At 42.7% G+C, this 20,655-nt stretch overlaps 1 protein-coding gene across 1 annotated transcript in view; it reads right to left on the bottom strand.

Annotated features, from left to right (window-relative positions):
- The window catches only part of ryr2a (ryanodine receptor 2a (cardiac)), a 551,531-nt gene that overhangs the window by 373,829 nt on the left and 157,047 nt on the right, over positions 1-20,655 (bottom strand). Inside the window, exons 20-23 of the mRNA XM_060830792.1 lie at positions 19,067-19,259; positions 14,132-14,348; positions 9,961-10,065; positions 7,603-7,706 (exon numbers count right to left, since the gene is read on the bottom strand). Coding sequence (XP_060686775.1) covers positions 7,603-7,706; positions 9,961-10,065; positions 14,132-14,348; positions 19,067-19,259 — 619 coding nt within the window. The remainder of the gene's footprint in view (positions 1-7,602; positions 7,707-9,960; positions 10,066-14,131; positions 14,349-19,066; positions 19,260-20,655) is intronic.

Below are 20,655 nucleotides of genomic sequence, written 5' to 3'. Positions count from 1 at the left end.
CCAGAATTTGGAATCAGATGGTCTACAAGTTAGAAAGCAAGCTGATTTACTAATAACATTCCTTAACATTCTCAATGATACTGAAGCAATAGATTTTCTCAGAGGACTCACAGTCCTATGATTTCCAACTGTCAGTATTTTTGGTACATACTCCTTGCAGTAACAATTTCATTCTGATACAGCCATATGAAATAGGAACAGGAGTAGGCCATCCAGCCCCTTCAGCCTGCACTGCCATTCGATAGGATCATGGCTGATCTGACATTCTTCACATCCACTTCCCTATCCTGACCCCATACCCTTGATTCCCGTACTGACCAAGAATTTATCTATTTCAGCTTTAAATACACACAAATCTCTGCCACCACCCCACCCTCACCCCCTTCTACCCCATAGCTCTCTGTGGAAAGGAGTTCCAAACACTCACAACCCACTTCCGCATTTCAGTTTTAAATTGATGATCCTTAATTCTGTTTCTAGCAGGGCATTGTTTCAGTCACCCAAAAATTCCTATAACCAGGCAGTTATACCAGCAGAGCACCTACTAATGCCCACCTATACCAACCCCATTAGTGTGTACAGAGTTGGTTGCAGGGCACCTCATCTGCAAAGGACTACTGGAGGCCTGGAACACTAGGATTGCATTGTTGGTGCCAACCAGTTTCCCATGACCAGTTAACATGGTTCCTAATGCAATCTTAGGAATAGACCGATTCACTAACACCCAAGCCACCACCATCCTGAGAGAAGCAATAATTTTAAACACCTTGATGTAACCTAGTTTGGTTGGATCTCTCCCCTCACCCTGACTGCATCGTTCCCTCTATGGCATGGTCTCATACCCTGCTTGAAACCGATATGTCATATCTCACGAGATGCACCATCCACATAAAGCATCCCTAGACATTTCATGGGAGACCTGATGACAAGCCACATAAGGTGATATGAGAGAAGATTGTCAATAGCTTGATCAAAGAGGTAGTACTTAAAGAGAAACTTCAAGGTGGAAAGAAAGTTAAAAGAGCCTTAGAGGTTTCAGGAGAGAATCCAGAGCTTAGAGCATAGGCAGTTGAAGGCACAGCTACCAATGTGGCACAATTAAAATCTGGGGTGCTCATGGTGCCAGCTTTAGCTACAAGTCGACATTTCAGAGGGTTTCAGGAAAGAAAGAGGTAGCAAGGTATAAAGTAATTGTGGATTTTGAAAACAAGGATGACCATTTTATAACTGAGGCCTCGCTTTACCAAGGTACAACATAGGTCAGCATCACAGGGGGGATGGGTGAACAGATTTCTGGGCAAGGTAGAGGGTCAAGTTTGCAGAGGATATAACTTAGAAGGTCACCCAGGAGTGCATTAAATTAGACAAAACAAGAGATAACAAAGGCATGAATGAGCAGCAAATCAGCTGAGGCAAAGCAACTTCAAGAGACTTGATTTAGATGGAAATCGGTTATCTTGGCTCAGGTGCTGATTCGTGGTCAAAAGCTTCTTTGGTTCAAATATGAAGCCAAAACTGAACAGTTTGGTTCAGCCTCAGGAAATTTCCATGGAGAGCAGTGGAGTTGGTGGGGAGGGAATGAAGTCTGAAATGGCAGCTGAATACAATGGCTTTGGTCTTCCCAAGGTGTAGTAACAACCTCCAAATGCAGGCCATAGTTTGGGAAGAAAGTTCCACCATCAGCTTCATGCTCTTTAGAGCAGTATCAATTATAGCCAAATAAGAACTTGGAAATCCTACTACTCTATCAGGCCCCTCTGCTGCTCTCCCTTTGGAGTCACAGACAGATTGCAGCCACGTCTGCTCTAACATTTACTCTGCTTGGTGATGGTTCTGGTTTCAAAAATGAACACATATGCTACCAGTATTGCTAAAATATAGCTCAAATTAATGCATTACCTCTGATTCTATACCCAAAAAAACTTGCTCATTAAAGTCATGATTAAATAAATCTTTCACAATCAATTAATTTGTGATTCTCATTAGGAAAGATTTAGACAGAATATTGCATCATACCAAGTCTGCCTGGCTATCATCTAGATTTGCGATGGCAGAACACAGTCTGAGTGTATTTCATCTCAGCAACACAGGAATTAATTAAAACTGGGGAGATTGCCCCAAGTGGATTAAATACACTGCAATAATTTTGCACATATGTTCTAATGCAAATATTTAGGTTTTTCCTTTTACACTTTAATATCAAGTAAGCGTCTCCAGCTTAAAGTGAGATATTATTTTTCTTTCTTAATTGCAGTGAATAGCTCTTGGCTAATTCCTAGATATTGAATCAGAACACTCTACACTGAATTGAGCTACCTGTGGTAAAATGACACACGTTTGAATATTATGTGCAGGTGACAAGTTGCGATGAATAATGTCCACCTTACAAGGCACCAGTTCCATAACTTAAATGAGAACAATGTCACAGCAACAAGCCACACAGGATACTGTAGGTCACTGATCAAATGTCTTCCATATTTTATAGAGAAATGATGGGCAAGACCACTGAGCAACCTCGATATATTAGCAGGGAATTTAGAAAAGATAACAGGTTTAAAAAAAAAATCTGTATAGGTGCCTTTTAAGTCGATGGGACTTCATCTCAAGGCAAACTATCCAATACTCCACTTTAGAATAATTTTCAACGACACAAAATTAAGAATGCCGCAATTCAGCCATGTCAATTTTGTCAGTGGTGCACACCTACTTCTATGCCTTTTCCTCTGCTTGTCCATCTTGCAAAGTGGCAGGTATAAGGATAAATCCATTTTTTTACACCAAGAGGGAGAATAGAAAACATTGAATAAATTTGTAGTTGTTTCATTGGCCTCCACCATAATATTTTACACCGATAGAGACACAACATAATTTTTGGCACAGCAGTAGGCTACTGAGCCTTTCTATCTAGTAATTCTGTCCCTCCTTCCATGATGACTCAAGAGCGAGTACCCATTCACTGATATATACTAATTATTATAGGAACGTCACTTTTAGCCACTTAATTCAAATTGGGCATTTATAGTTACTTGTTTTTGCATTCAAATTTAAGTATGGGTTATATTATCAAAAAGACTAATATAAGCTCGTTGGGAAGTTCAAAAGTAAATGTGGACATCACACATCTCTGCAGCAGGAAATTTCACTTCCTCGTCAACTACAATTACAACATTTAAAAGACATTTGGATAGGTACGTGAATAGGTAAAGTTTAGAGGAATATGGGCCAGGAGTAGGCAGGTGGGACCAGTTTAGTTTGGGATTATGTTCAGCATGGATTGGTCCAAAAGAGTATGTTAACCGTGCTGTATGATGCCATAACTTTAATAATCTTCACCTACCAGTGCAGCTAATTTTGATCAGTTGGTATATTCATAAAAATTAGGGCACAGCTGGGAGACATTGTGGGTAAAGGATCGGTAAATCATTGTTCCTGAAGAGTCCAAAATGACTACTACTGCATTACTGTCATGGGGAGGGCTGAATATATTCACCATGGATGCTGTCTGCAGATTTTTCATTCACAGAATATGGGCTTTGCTGGCTGGACTGGCATTACTCTCTGTCCCTGATTATTAAAGAGTCATAGAGATGTACAGCACACAAACAAACCCTTTGATCCAACTCCAACAACCAGATACCCTAAAGTAATCCAGTCCTATTCCTCCAAACCCTTCCTATTCATATACTTATCCAGATGCCTTTTAAATGTTGTAATTGTACCAGCCTGCACCACTTCCTCTGGCAGCTTATTCCACACATGCACCACCTTCTGTGTGAAAAGGTTCCCCTTGGGACACTTTTATATCTTTCCCCTCTCACCCTAAACCTATACCCTCTCGTTCTGGACACTCTCACCCCTACGAAAAAGACCTTGTCTATTCACCTTATCTATGCACCTCACGATTTTATGAACCTCTGTAAGATCACCCTCAGCCTCCAATGCTCCAGGGCAAACAGCACCAGCCTATTCAACCTCTCCCTACAGCTCAAATCCTCCAACCCTGGCAACATCTTTGTCAATCTTTTTTGAACCCTTTCAAGTTTCACAACATCTTTCCGATAGGAAGGAGACCAGAATTGCACGCAATATTCCAAAAGTGGCCAAACCAATATCCTGTACAGCCGCAACATGACCTCCCAACTCCTACACTCAATGCTCTGGCCAATAAAGCAAAGCATGCCAAATGCCTTCTTCACCATCCTATCTACCTGGGATTCCACTTTCAAGGAACTATACATCTTATTCCAAGGCCTCTGTGTTCAGTAACACTCCCTAGGACCTTACCATTAAGTGCATAAGTCCTGCCCTGATTAGCTTTTCCAAAATGCAGCACCTCACATTTATCTGAATTAAACTCCATCTGCCACTCCTTGGCCCATTGGCCCATCTGGTCAAGACAAAGCTGTAGTCTGCGGTAACCTTCTTCACTGGCCACTACACCTCCAATTTTACTAACAATACCGCCTATATTCACAACCAAATCATTTACATAAATGTCAAAAAGCAGTGGAACCAGGACCGATCCTTCAGGCACACCACTGGTCACAGGCCTCCAGTCTGTGAAGCAACCGTCCACCACCACCCTCAGTCTTCTACCTTTGAGCCAGTTCTGTATCCAAATGGCTAGTTCTCCCTGTATTCCATGAGATCTAATCTTACTAACCAGTCTCCCATGGGTAACCTTGTTGAACACCTTAATGAAGTCTATATTGATCACATCTACCACTCTGCCCTCATCAATCCTCTATGTTATTTCTTGAAAAGACTCAATGTGAGACATGATTTCCCATGCACAAAGCCATATTGACTATCCCTAATCAGTCCTTGCCTTTCCAAATATATGTAAATACTGTTCCTGAGGATTTTCTTCAACAACTTGCCCACCACTGACATCAGGCTCACCGATTTATAGTTCCCTGGCTTGTCCTTACCACCTTTCTTAAACAGTGGCACCACATTAGCCAACCTCTAGTTTTCCAGCACGTCACCTGTGACTATCAATGATACAAAATCTCAGCAAGGGGCCCAGCAATTACCTCCCTAGCTTCCCGCAGAGTTCTAGAGTACACCTGATCAGGTCCTGGGGATTTATCCTCCTTTATGCATTTTAAAACACCACTTCCTTTGTAATATGGACATTTTTCAAGATGTCACCGTCTAGTTCCCCACATTCTGTATCTTCTATGTCCTTCTCCACAGGAAACGCTGATGCAAAATACTCGTTTAGTATCTGTCCCATCTCCTAAGGTTCCACATATAGGTGGCCTTGCTGATCTTTGAAGGGTCCTATTCTCTACCTAGTTACTCTTGTAACCTTAATGTATTTGTAGAATCCCTTTGGATTCTCCTTAACTCTATTTGCTAAAGCTATCTCACGTCTCTTTGGCGTCCTGATTTCCTATCTTAATTATACTCTTACTACCACTATATTCTAAGGATTCACTCACGAGCTTCCTTTCTTTCCTAAACCAAACCCTCAATTTCTCGAGTCATCCAGCATTCCCTACATCTACCAGCCTTACTTTCAGCCTCACAGGAATATACTGTCTCTGGACTCTCGTTATCTCACTTCTGAAGGCCTCCCATTTTCCAGCCATCCCTTCACCTGCGAACATCCACCCCAAATCAACTTTTGAAAGTTCTTGCCTAATGCCATCAAAATTAGCCTTCCTGCTGTTTAGAATTTATATTCTGGTCTATCCTTTTCCACCACTATTTTAAAACCAATGGAATTATGGTTGCTGGCCCCAAAGTGCTCCCCCACTAACACCTGAGTCACCTGCCCTGTCTTATTTCCCAAGAGTAGGTCAAGCTTTGCACCTTCTCCACTAGGCACATCCACATACTGAATCAGAAAATTTTCTTGTACACACTTAACAAATGCCTCTCCATTTAAATCCTTTACATTATGGCAATAGCAGCCTATGTTTGGAAAGTTAAAATCCCCTACCACAACCACCGTATTATTCTTACAGATAACTGAGATCACCTTGCAAATTTGTTTCTCAATTTCCAACTGACTGTTAGGTGGTCTATAATATGATCCCAATAAGGTGATCATCCCTTTCTTATTTCTCAGTTGTTCTGAAATAATTTCCCTGGAAGTATTCTCAGGAATATCCTCCCTCAGTATAGCTATAATGCCATCCCTTCTCAAAAACACCACTCCCCCTCCTCTCTTGCCTCCTTTTCTATCCTTCCTATAGCATTTGTATCCTGGAACATTAAGCTGCTAGTCCTGTCCAACCCTAAACCACATCTCTGTAACTGCTATGATATCCAAGTCCCATGTTCCTCACCATGCTCTGAGTTCATCTGCTTTCCCTGTTGGCCTCTTGCATTGAAATAAATGCAGTTTAATCAAGCAGTCCTACCTCGTTCTCGAGGCAGGAGGACATTCAGCTCTCATTGTGTGAGCTGGTGGGATTGATGGCATCTTAACAGTGCCAAGCTGCTGACTAAGCACCCGAAACTGTCACACTTTCCTCCTTGTGAAGGTTGGCAGAAATTAACTGCCATCATCTTCTGTGTCTCTTAATCCCAAGTGGATATTATTTAAATATATTCAAGCATTGCCTAAATTTGATGAGAAGGATGTTGAAAGGTATTTCATCTCATTTGAAAAGGTGGCTAAACAAATGCAGTGGCCGATGACCATGTGGGTTTTGTGAACTGATGAGGGCATGGTGGCTCAGTGGTTAGCACTGTTGCCTCACAGCGCCAGGGACCAAAGTTCAATTCCAGAGCGACTCTCTGTGTGGAGTTTGTACATTATCCCTGTATCTGCGTGGGTTTCCTCTGGGTGCTCCGGTTTCCTCGCACAGGCCAGGTGAATTGGCCATCCTAAACTGCCCGTAGTGTTAAGGGATTTGTAGGTTAGGTGCATTAGTCAGGGGAATAATAGAGTATTAGTTTTGGGGAATGGGTCTGGGTGGGATACTCTTTGGAGGGTCGGTGTGGACTTGTTAGGCAAAATGTCCTGTTTCTACACTCTAGGGATTCTGTGATTCTAGTGGGATGACATCTATGAGTCAGTAGTAATTGTCTATTTAAGGGTATAGATTAGTGATAGGCAGAAAGGCCATCTAAGGATATTCCCACCAAGGGATTAAATTGGAGGGAAGGCAGCACGGTGGTCCTGGCTGATTAAAGGCCTCCATCATCAAATTCAGCAGGAGGTAGGGCATTAATTTCTGCCTGACATTTCTGTTGCTTGTTTCTTTATCATTAACTTACAAATGAATTTCCGCAGATTTCAGACAGGCCATAAATCCCTGCAGAAAATCAAGAACAGACGTTTGAATTAATTCAGCAAGTTAACTCATTATATTCTCACTGAGCGAGATGCTCAAGACATCATATCCCTGCTGGGGCTTTGCATACAGTGAGTGGCTTATCAGAAGATGACAGAAGTAATAATATTCTGTTCTTTGCTCCTGTGATCCTCAGAAAGCTTTGACTGGGGGAAAATCATATAAACTTCACAAGGTATACGCTGGAGGGATCCAAAAATTGTCAGCATTAACAAAAGCTTTAAACTTCAGGAAAATATAATGTTTGTTACTGTAAGAAGAAAGGGAATAAATAAAATAACATACTCACTTGAGGGTTTCAAGTGACATCTGCAAATTGTAATTTCGTTCCTGTTCTGGTAATTTGGAGAATTCTACCAGACAAGGATGTTGCCGTTTGTTGTCATCCCGGATCTATAAGGAAAATGCCAAGTTATGTTAATAGCTTCACAGTTGTGGTGGCATATTATAATCAAAAACCTTTCTAACATCTCCAAATCAACTCTACATATTTTTGTCGCCAAGTTTTATTTTTAGATTCCCGACAGTGTGGAAACAAGCCCTTCAGCCCAACCAGTCCACACCAACCCTCCGAAGAGTAACCCACCCAGACCCATTTCCCCTCCGACTAATGCACCTAACACGGTGGGCAATTTAGTATAGTCAATTCACCTGACCTGCACATCTTTGGACTGTGGGATGAAACCAGAGCACCCGGAGGAAACCCACGCAGACAATGTGCAAACTCCACACAGACATTTGACCGAGGCTGAAATCGAACCTGAGACTCTGGTGCTGTGAGGCAGCAGTGCTAACCACTGAGCCACCGTGCCACTGTGCCACCCTGGACAACATAAACAAACTAAATTAACGTGTAACAGGGGATTTTGACTACAGCATTGTTGTTTCAATGCTTAGCAAAAATAACAGTAAAAAAACCTCTCATTTCTGCTTGATTCAAATAGCTTCAACTGAAGGAAATGCTTTTTCTTCAAATAAATCTGAATTCTGTCATGAAGTTAAAAAAGTTAAAATACAATCTTGATAAATTCTCAGAAGGTTAAATATTTGGGTCTTCTTGCCTCAGGGTTGCCAGCTTGATAATGTTGATTAAAGAACAAGGGTGTGTATTTTAACTAGCAGCTACCTATCCCTGGCTTGCCAAATGCTAGGCAATAATTTCAAATTGGAGGACCATTTCAGCCTTTCCACTGATGTCCAAGGCTGACCTGAAGCATGGGTGAACGTACAAACAGGCGAGAAATTAACAACTACTTAAATATGCAAAAGCATTTTGCGTGCAATCTTAACTTTCAAGACTGAAGACTTTGCCTATTTTTTATCACACAAGAGGTTGAAACAGTAGTTACTGAGGGGGTCTTTCATGCTTTAAGAAGTGCTGTGGGTTTATTGCTGTTTTGCAGACACAGCACTCAGCCTGGGTCACAAATCTAGCCCGTTGGTGGCTCAATAATGCCCCTGCCATGACTGCAATCCACTCCTCAACAAAGCTGCCTCCGAACCATCAGTTCCCCTCACACCACCTTCCCTCACCTTTTCCGGTCAGAATTGCTGGTTGGCTCCATATTCATTCCTCCCATTGACCAACCAGTCATACCGTCTGCCTATCTTCACCTATCCCCACTTCACTACCCTGCTCCCGCCACCCCCTTTACCTGCAGCTCCCCTTACACCCACCCCCAGTCCTGAAGAAGGATTAGACCCGAAATATTGACTTCTCCACCTCCTGATAATGCCTGACTTGCTGTGTTCTTCCAGCCTCCTGCCTGTCTACTTTGGCTCCATGTAGGAGGCAGATGGTTTTCTGTCCTTCATAGCCAGAAGGTTATGGTTGGCTGCCTCTTGGTGCTTTCACATCATCGGTAGCATTTACACCTAACTCCACCTGAGCACGTGAACCTCCCAGCAGTGGTTTTAAGACCATAAGACCATAAGACCATAAGACATAGGAGTGGAAGTAAGGCCATTCGACCCATCAAGTCCACTCCGCCATTCATTCATGGCTGATGGGCATTTCAACTCCACTTATCCGCATTCTCCCCGTAGCCCTTAATTCCTCTTGACATCAAGAATCTATCAATCTCTGCCTTGAAGACATTTAGCGTCCCGGCCTCCACTGCACTTTGCGGCAATGAATTCCACAGGCCCACCACTCTCTGGCTGAAGAAATGTCTCCGCATTTCTGTTCTGAATTGACCCCCTCGAATTCTAAGGCTGTGTCCACGGGTCCTAGTCTCCTCACCTAACGGAAACAATTTCATAGCGTCCACCCTTTCCAAGCCATGTATTATCTTGTATTTTGCATTATGCAAGTTGAACTTCCTCCTCGAATGCCAAGTAACAGGTTTAATGGAACTTCAAACGAACTTGGATGGTGATGCAGTCAGCTCCAGGAAAATACACTTTACTGTGCACTTTGCAATCTTTACTATATTCCAAGATACTGATTTATGAAGCTGTTTTCCTTTCAACATAAAAGCCTATATTCTTTCAATAGATTAAAATTGAAATAATCTTCATCCTGATTCAAAATCAAATTGACTCATTTTTCCTAAGCTAACACACAATAGAAAATAGCCCTCCTGGACCATATATGAATTATTTCACAATCTGCCACATATGAATTAATGACACGCCACCAACATACCGGCCCATATGTCCAGCCAAGCTCAATTTTGTTCATCACCCAGAGCTCGTGGATGTTTTCTGCTAACTTTTCTCGAACTCGGTCCAGGTGAGGTGGGAGTACAATCTGAAATAGTTTCAAGAGAGAAATATAATTCTTATAAGTAAGCTTACAAAGTCTATGTTTCCCCTAAACATTGAACATTTAGGAGCTTTAGCAAAAGTCAAGAACATCATACATAAATAGCTTGAAGGATCAGCAATGGGTGTTTTCAGCTTTCTTCCTTTGGTGAAATCTCATCTATGTGGATCTCACTGCTAAACCTCCTCTTCTTTCTCCAAAATAACAAAGACTGAGGGCTTCAACACAAACACCACTTGTCTCACTTCACAGTGGAAAACAAAAAATGGCTATCCTAAAATATAAGGTATGGTCCCATTCAGGCACCAATTTAGTCGAAAGGAAAAGCATGAGTAGTACAAAAATGCCTATTTATATTTCCAGCAGTTCCTGCATTTTTTTCCATTCAAAGACACATTGCATATACTTTGAGGGCATTGTGGTAATTTTTAAGGACAAGAATTGGATGAATTAACTATGATTACATTGCCAACAACATAGTATTTGGTCAGTGAACAGGCTATTCACATCAGTAAACACAACATAAATAAATTCTGTTATAACGAGGTTAAGCATCATATTCAAAGCACTCAGCACTTGTAAGCTGGCAAAAAAAAATCAAACAAATATGTTTTATGCTCAGCGAAAGTATAAAACATTCTTAAAAAGTCAATACTTAACATACACATTGGAGTAAGATGCCAGCAGCAACACCGAATCACAACTGGTGTTGTGCTTCAGTCATTGGAAAAATGAAAGTGAGCATGAAGTGTGAGAAAGGATTCATGAGCTCAGATGTGAAAGCAACATAAATATTCTGTAAAATTAGCTTTGTTACATTGCAATGAGAATTCTTGAAATACTAGTACATGATTTTGCTAGTGTAGAGCCATGATTCATGATTAAGTCAGTTTGATGTGCATGGATTGGGTTTAATGAGTATGTAGATAAGCCTGTGAGGTAACTGTGGGGTCACTGTGACCTCAGCTGTCATGTTTTTATGTTTTACAAATAAGTTGGACCCTGTACAATATGGAGCATGTTGCTCTCTAGTCTTATCATGTGGAGCACAATAATAAACAAAGTTTAACAAAGTTGAACTCAAATTAAGACGTGAAGAACTCATAATAGAAGATGATCAATCGGTATTCAAAATTCAAGAAAACAAAGCTATACATTTCTTCCTTGTCTTCTGATTAAATGTAATACTCAAGGATTTTTAAACCTTGAAACCTTTGCTTATGAATCAAAAATTCAATTTCTATTCTTATTTTAAATACCAACATCAAAAACAAATTACCTGGTAATTGCCATATTGTTAATCACATTCATAAAATATTTTGGCATACGGATGTTAGTTTGTAATGCTGACACAAAGCCAAAACAGAATGAATCTATAGTTTGCACTGTGATGTTCCCTTAAAATATACAAGCTATCCCTGCTGTTTCATCTATATGGTACTATAACCAGACAAACTTAAACATTGCAGTTAAATCACAGAAATGATCTATTTGTCACACCCTGTCTTGAATGCTCCCAACCACAAAATCACGAATAGAAATCAGCGGACAATGCTAAGCAACGCTGCATTTATAAGTAAAACATATCTGAGATGTGTTGTAAGATAGTAATATATCATATTTGATGAGATATATTGATAAACTATGTAATTAGTATTTATTATATATTATTATTGGGATCTTGGTAGAGGTATATGGGTTTTTGATTTTCATTTCTCCTAAGATGATTTGGTTTTTTTTAATGGTCAGAAGGCTTTTTTTCTAGCAGTGGGTCATAACTGCATCCCCAAAAAAGGATGTTACTTTAGCTAAATGACTAGAGAAGCAATCTAGTAAAATAAGTGCTGAAGTTGAGATTTTACAACCTTAAGAAAAGAGAGGCCAGAGGCCAGAAGGGGTTTCAACTCTGAAGATTCCTATTAGCAGGTATGCTGCTTAGCAGCCTCAAGGTAGTCAAAGTAACTGGCAAAAGTCCAGATATTTCTTCTCCATAGATTTTGGTGGAAACAATCAGTGAGTTGGCCTATATTGGTTGGTTTCTAGGTGAGACAGACCTGGTGAATTTGCAAAAATTGCCAAAATTAAATGTTTGCAAACTCATCAGTTGGGTAAGAACTTTTAAGGTGAAAATAGGAGTGATACTACTCTGGGGTTGATTGTCTGAAAAGAATATTGTGGGGGAAAAGTTTTTTTTTCCTACTTGTTGCTAATGATGAGAGAATTTCAAACTATCTTAAATGTCACAAAAATAGAAATTACTGGAACATCTCAGTGAGTCTGGCAGCATCTGTGGAGAGAAATCAGAGTTAACATTTGAAGTCCAGTGACCTTCCTCAGAACTGATGATAACTAGGAACAGAATGGTTTATATACAGAAGATGGGGTGAGGAAAGAGGAGAGAGTAAACCATAGATGGAGGGAGAGCCTAAATAGAGAGAAACACAGTTGAACAGACAAAGGAGTGGTTAAAGATCAGTCTGGGAGAATGAATACCTGCTAATGTGGCTGACACTGGGTAGGGTGTGGTCATAACCCATGTGATGATATGTGGAAATGGGGGAAAGCATGGGGAAAAGTACTCAAGCCCTAAAATGTTTTAACTCAATATTAAGCTCCCCACCCACACACACCAAACCTTGTCATCACATGGGCTGCTTCCACACACTACTCATTGTCAGCCACTAATAATTCCGTTCGCAGCTATTCAATCCCCCAGACTGACCTTTAACCTCATCTATCCAATTGTGTTTCTCTCTCAATTGATATAAATGTTTTGGATGTAAATATAGGAGGTATGGTTAGTAAGTTTGCAGATGACACCAAAGTTGGAGGTGTAGTAGACAGCGAAAAAGGTTATCTCAGAGTACTACGTGATCTAGATCAGATGGATCAATGGGCTAAGGAGTGGCAGATGGAGTTTAATTTAGATCAATTTTGCATTTTGGAAAAGCAAATCAGAGCAGGACTTAATGTTAAGGTCCTAGCGCGTGTTGCTGAACAAAAAGACCTTAAAGTGCACGTTCATAGCTCCTTGAAAGTATATAATGAAAAAGGCATTTAGTATGCTTTCCTTTATTGATCAAAGCATTGAGTATCAGAGTTGGGAGTCTATGTTGCAGCTGTACAGGACATTGGTTCAGCCACTTTTGGAATATTGCATGCAAATTCTGGTCCAATTCCTATCGGAAGGATGTTGTGAAATTGAAAGGGTTCAGAAAAGGTTTATAAGGATGTTGCCAAGGTTGGAGGTTTTGAGCTAAAGGGAGAGGCTGAATAGGCTGGGGATGTTTTCCCTGGAGCTTTGGAGGCTGAGGGGTGACCTTACAGAGGTTTATAAAATCATGAGGGACATGGATAGGATAAACAGACATGGTCTTGTCCCTGGAGTAGTGGGAGTCCAGAACTAGAAGGCATAGGTTCAGGGTATGACGGGAAAGATATGAAAGGGACCTAAGGGGCAACTTTTTCACACAGAGGGTGGTGCGTGTATGGAATGAGCAACAAGAGGAAGTGGAGGCTGCTATAATTACATCATTTGAAAGGCATTTGGATGGGTATATGAACAGGAAGGGTTTAGAGGGATATGGGCCAAGTGCTGACAAATGGAACTAGATTAGGTTAGGATATATGGACGGCATGGGCGAGTTGAAGTGAAGCATCTCTTTCCATGCTGTATATCTCTATGACTCTAAGCCAGACTTCACCATGGCATCTGAGTTGTCCCATATTACCATCATTAGGATCATAATAACTACAAGGATCTTGTGACATCAGACCCTAAATTCTTTAATAGTCTTGAAAGAAGCTGCCCACTTGTCTTCCTATGTACACAAATGCGAATATTATGCTAATAGACTGCACAATGATACTGTGTATTAACATTCATAACACCAGCCTCAAAAGAATTGTATTTTCGAATGAAAGCTCCAAATTTACATCAATTTAATGCAACTAAATCTTCTATTTTAACATGCAGTTCCTACACCCATTATCATTTGTATCTGCGGTAACACAGAGCGACATGTAAATGTCCATCAAACAAGTGCCTTACCTGAGATGTACCCACAGGCATTGGGGTAAAGGCAGCTTGCGTGAGTGAGATGTTAGGGCCCAGGAGATCCCTGACACCATTGTGATCTTGTTTGTATTCATTAGTATGTTCCACCCTCATCTTCTCCTTCGGCAGCAAGGCTTCAAAACAAGGAGCGTAACCTGGAGGTGGCAGGAACTTAAACTCCCCATGACGACCACCAAGCAAAAAACGGACTCTGAGGAAACATAAATGCTGCACACTTAGACAAAACAGCTGCATTACAAACTAGACAGCAAAAAATATCATGCAGATCTAAGATCAGCAGAACAATGAAACTCTTGGCCAACAATTAAGCAGAGATTTGCAGCTCATGCTGGTTCAGGAAACACCATCCAGGCATGACAGGACTCCCCCTACAGGTAGTCATGAGTACTGTCGCTAAAAGTTTAGTCAACCAGAAATCTCAAGTGTCTCCTTCTGCTGAACTATAGTAAGCCTCCTGACATCCACAATGATAACATCCTCCTCAAACAACCCCACCAGTTGGTGGTGCACAAAGTAGTCTCATTCACACAGGACATAGAACAGTACAGCACAGGAACAAGCCTTTTTACCATGCCTGTGCCAACCATAATGCCATTCTAAACTTGACTTCAGAAGAAAACCCCACAAATGAATCTGATATCTCATTGCCCCAATTGGAATACACTCCACACCATCCTGTGCACTGATGACAGTCACATCCAGCTTGACTGAACTTGCCATCGACACCCAACTGGTGATATCCTAAGTTTCAAACATCTACAGACAACCTAAACAACCCTCAACCACTTGAGTGTGAACAACAATTAAGGCATGAAAAACAGTAGGGGACTGCAGAGGAGGCAGTGAAACAATGGCAACATCACTACAAGCAATTCAGAATCCCAATCTAACGTTCTGGGTTTGAATCTCACCAATGCAGAGGGAGAAATTTGAATCCAATAAACAAAATCTGACATTAAAAGCTAGTCTTATGGCAACCATGTAACAATTGCTATAAAACCCATCTGGTTCACTAATATCCTTAAGGGAAGGAAATTTGCCATCCTTACCTGGTCTAGCCTACATATGATTCTGGGAGAAAGTGAGGACTGCAGATGCTGGAGATCAGAGCTGAAAACGTGTTGCTGGAAAAGCGCAGCAGGTAGGCAGTATCCAAGGAGCAGGAGAATCGACGTTTTGGGCATGTGCCTGATTGGATATATTTACCTCTCCTCGCCACCAGGACAGAACCCCACTGGTCCTCACCTACCACCCCACCAACCTCCATATACATCGTATGATCTGTCGTCATTTCCGCCACCTCCAAACGGACCCCACCACCAGGGATATATTTCCCTCCCCTCCCCTATCAGTGTTCCGAAAAGACCACTCCCTCCGTGACTCCCTCGTCAGGTCCACACCCCCCACCAACCCAATCTCCACTCCCGGCATCTTCCCCTGCAACCGCAAGAAATGCAAAACTTGCACCCACACCTCCCCCCTTACTTTCCTCCAAGGCTGCAAGGGATCCTTCCATATCCGCCACAAATTCACCTGCACCTCCACACAATTCATTTACTGCATCCGCTGCACCCGATATGGCCTCCTCTATATTGGGGAGATCGGCCGACTACTTGTGGAACGTTTCAGAGAACACCTCTGGGACACCCAGACCAACCAACCCAAACACCCCGTGGCTCAACACTTCAACTCCCCCTCCCACTCCACCAAGGACATGCAGGTCCTTGGACTCCTCCATCGCCAGACCATAGCAACACGATGGCTGGAGGAAGAGTGCCTCATCTTCCGCCTAGGAACCCTCTAACCAGAAGGGATGAACTCAGATTTCTCCAGTTTCCTCATTTCCCCTCCCCCGACCTTGTCTCAGTCCCAACTCTCAAACTCAGCACCGCCCTCCTAACCTGCAATCTTCTTCCTGACCTCTCCGCCCCCACCCCCACTCCGGCCTACCACCTCACCTTAACCTCCTTCCACCTATCGCATTTCCAACGCCCCTCCCCCAAGTCCCTCCTCCCTACCTTTTATCTTAGCCTGCTTGGCACACTTTCCTCATTCCTGAAGAAGGGTTCATGCCCGAAATGTCGATTCTCCTGCTCCTTGGATGCTGCCTGACCTGCTGCACGTTTCCAGCAACACATTTTCAGCTACATATGATTCTGGACCTTCAGCGATGTGACTGGCTTTTAACTGCCTTCTCAAATGGTCCTAACAGGCCTCTCAGTACAAGGGCAATTAACAAATGTCAGCCCAAACAGTGATGCTCACACCCCATTCATCAAAACACAAATTGTGACATGTAGTCGCCCATGTCAGCCATCACCCATGGACCACGCTCAATCATGGAGAAATCCAACTGTAGCTTGAACCTTTATGAAGACAAAAACATTCCGTACATTGGCCAATGTAGCACTGGAGCTCCAAATCCAAAGTCCAGACCCCACTGTTTAGGTTGGGGAGGACACAGGGAAATGGAGAGGACAGCAATATTTCACACACACCTCATTTATGGAGGCAGTGGTGCATTTAACACTTTCACAGCCTCCACACACAATTAATTTTGATCATCTAATTCTCTTAAATCAACTCCTGGGAGTTACACATTTCTTTGTTCAGTCAGAAGTGTAGGCCTTTCTTTCATTCTAACTAAATATAAAGCAGCTTGTCCATAATTGCCTTTTGAGAAGGTGGTGGTGCACTCCCTTGTTGAACTGTTATAGTTTATTTTGGTGTTAAGTACATCCACAATGTTGTTTGGCAGGGAATTTCAGGATTTTGACCCAGGGACAGTGAGGGAACAGTGATATATTTCCAAGTCAAGATGGGGAGTGGCTTGGAGAGGAACATGCAGGTGTGGTGTTCCCATGTATCTGTTCCCCTTGTCTTTCGAGGTGCAAGCAATTATGAATTTGAAAGGTACAGTCTAAGGATCTTTGGTGAATGTCTACACTAAATCTTGTAGATAGTATACACTGCTCTCCTGTATGATCAGGATGGAGGTAGTGAATATTTGTGAATGGGGTGCCAGTCAAGAGAGCTGCATGCTCCTAGATAATCTCAAGTTGTTGAGTGCTATTGGAGCTGCATTCATCCAGACATTTGGATGGTGGACATGTTTTGGGACTCATGAGATATGTTTCTCATGGCAGAATCCTAATCTCTGACCTGCTCCAGTAGCTACTGTATTTATATTATTTTGAAATGAAATATTGTGAGGCATTCAGTGATAATAATGCCATTGAAGGTGAAGGGCAATGGTTTGATCATTGCCTGGCACTTATGTGATGCACTTGGTACTTGCCAGTTGTCAGCCCAAGCCTGGATACTGTCCAAGTCCTGCTGTGTTTGGACACGGACTGCCTCAATATCTGCGAAGTCGTAAATGATACTGAACATCGGACAATCATCAGCAATTATCCCAACTTCTGACCTTGTGATGGAGGGAAAGTCATTGACGAAGCATGTGAAGATGCTTCACACTGAGGACACTATCCGGATGAATTCCTGGAGATGTTCCCTGGTGTTGAGGTGACTGACCTCCAACAAACACAACCATTTTCCTATGTGCCAGCTATGATTCCAACCAATGGAAAGTTTTATCCTGATTCCTAGGTTTTACTAGGCCTCCTTATTGCCATTCGCAGTCAAATGAAGACTTGACTTCCACAGCAGGCACCCTCTGGAATTCAGCTCTTTTCTCCACGTTCAGTCCAAGGCTACAATGAGGTCAGGAGTTGAATGGCATCACTGAGCAGGTTATTGCTGAGCACACACTGCTTTTGGTAACACTGTTGATGACACCTTTCTTCACTTTACTGATGATCAAGAGTAGCCTGATGGTGCAGTAATTGACTGGGCTGAATTTGTCCCGTTTGTTTGGATACAGGACATACCGGGGCAATTTCCACATTGTCAGGTTAGTGCCAATGTTGTAACTGTACTCAAAGAGCTTGACCAGGGGACTGACAAGTTCCAGATCACAAGTCTTCAGTAGTATTGTTGGAATGTTGCCAGGGCCCATAGCCTTTGCAGAGTCCAGTATCTTCAGCCATTCAATGAGAAATGACTGCAGCTGGCGAAATGACAAACTGCACAACTTGAGCACCAGGATGTTGCACTGAAAGTTCTTGCAGCAGTGCAACAGATGACCAAGAATACTGTGGGGGAGGCACTGATCTCATGCTACAGCAATTTGCTAACTTCTTGCAGATTGACAGCATGCAGGCTCACACCCATGTCCTCGCTATTGCCTGCATGTTGCCCATGGCCAAAAACTGAAGTCCAAAGCACTACACACACACACACACACACACACACACACACACACACACACACACACACACACACACACACACACACTCATCTCTCACTCTCTCTCTCCCACTGTCACACTCACAGGGCAGGGAAGAGAACCAACAAAACCAGCATATTAATGTACATTGGATTTGTTGTTTGATAAAGATTTTATGGTGAGGTTCTCAGCAGTGGTTTTTATTGCAAAAATCGGTCCAAAAGAAGGCTGTGCCAGGATGATGAATGGGAAGGTGGAGTACAATGGAGCAAAGTGGTGAGGGGATATTTCTCTGAGGGAACTGGAGTCTGTATAGATGCTCGTGGACTAGGTGAAGATATCCTGGCAGTGCCCTTCACGTCATTCCTCCGTTTATAGTTTTCCATCTCCACACTCTCTGTATTAACAGCCAAAACAGCTAAACTGATTTAACCTGCTACTGTTGTAATCATATGACTTTTCCAATATAATGTGCTAGAATGCGTCTACTGCCAGAATATTGCAACCAAGTGGTATCAGATTCACGAAGTGGTTCCACACATATTGTCTTCCATGCAATATCAACACACCGTGAGATCAACGCTGAACTGAAATGAACACAGGGTGGAAGAATAACTTACTTTACTCCTGTAGAGAAGCTGACCACAGGAAAGAAGAGCCCATCAGTGTTGAAGTTTTCAAACATCCCCTGTACTGGCTGTCCATTAATTCGGAAGGAAATGCTTGGAGCACTTAAATCTAGACAACAGCTGATAACATCATCTGCTTTGAGGAGGTGCTGATTTGGTGAACTTACTGTTCTGGCAATACAACCTAAAGACAAACAGAATGACAAATTTAGATAATATTACCTCTTTTTCTGAATATCACACTGGATAGACTTCCCACTGTTGGGAAGGAAGGGAAATGTTCATTTGATAATTATTAAACAATCTATTTAAATTTGTTGCCTCAGATGAATTGCGATATTGAGATCATGGCAGGCAGACAATGTTTGACATGGCACAATAGTAGCACATTATGGTAACACATTAATTGACCTTTGACAAGATGGCATAAGTGCCTTTAATTCAGAGTGAGTGGGCAGCCATGAAGCTAACCTATCAAATGTGGCACAGTGGCTCAGTGGTTAGCACTGCTAGGCAAAAGTGAGAACTGCAGATGCTGGAGATCAGAGTCTAGATTAGAGTGGTGCTGAAAAAGCACAGCAGGTCAGGCAGCATTCAAGGAGCAGGAAAATCGATGTTTCGAGCAAAAGCCCTTCATCAGGAATGAGGCAGGGAGCCTCCGCATTGGAGAGATAAATGGGAGGGCGTTGGGGCTAGGGAGAAGGTAGCCAAGAGTACAATAGGTGGATGGAGGTGAGGCTGAAGGTGATAGGTCAGAGACGATGGTGGAGCGGATAGGTGGGAAGGGAGATTGGCAGTTAAGCTGAAAATGTGTTGCTGGTTAAAGCTGCCTAACCTGCTGTGCTGTAACCAGCAACACATTTTCAGCTCTGATCTCCAGCATCTGCAGACCTCACTTTTTACTCGAAGATTGGCAGGTAAGGCAGGTCATGAGGACAGTGCTGAGCTGGAAGGTTGGGGCTGGGGTAAGGTGGGGTAATGAGGAAACTGGTGAAGTTCACATTGATGCCCTGGGGTTGAAGTGTTCCAAGGCAGAAGATGAGGCGTTCTTCCTCCAGGCGTCGGGTGGTGAGGGAGCGGCGGTGGAGAAAGCCCAGGACCTGAATGTCCTCAGAAGAGTGGGATGGGGAGTTGAAATGTTGGGCCACAGGCGGTAGAGTTGATTGGTGCGGGTGTCCCGGAGATGTTCCCTAAAGCGTTCTGCGAGAAGGCATCCAGTTTCCCCGATGTAGAGGAAACAGCATCGGGAGAAACGGATACAATAAATGATATTGGTGGATGTGCAGGTGAGACTTTGATGGATGAAGAAGCCTCCTTTGGGGCCTTGGATGGAGGTGAGGAGGGAGGTGTGGGCGCAGGTTTTGCAATTCCTGCGGTGGCAGGGGAGGGTGGCAGTAGGTTGGCACTGCTGCCTCACAGCGCCAGGGGTTTGGGTTCAATTCCAGCCTTGGGCGACTGCCTATGTGAAGTTTGTATGAGTTTCCACAGGGTGTTCTGGTTTCCTCCCACAATTCAAAGATTGAATAATGATTAGATAAATTGGCCATGCGAAGTTGTCCATAGAGTTCAGGGATGTGTAG

The sequence above is a fragment of the Hemiscyllium ocellatum genome, chromosome 10 (genome assembly GCF_020745735.1).
Source record: "Hemiscyllium ocellatum isolate sHemOce1 chromosome 10, sHemOce1.pat.X.cur, whole genome shotgun sequence".
NCBI lineage: Eukaryota > Metazoa > Chordata > Chondrichthyes > Orectolobiformes > Hemiscylliidae > Hemiscyllium > Hemiscyllium ocellatum.
This window is presented reverse-complemented; position numbering and strand designations above follow the sequence as displayed.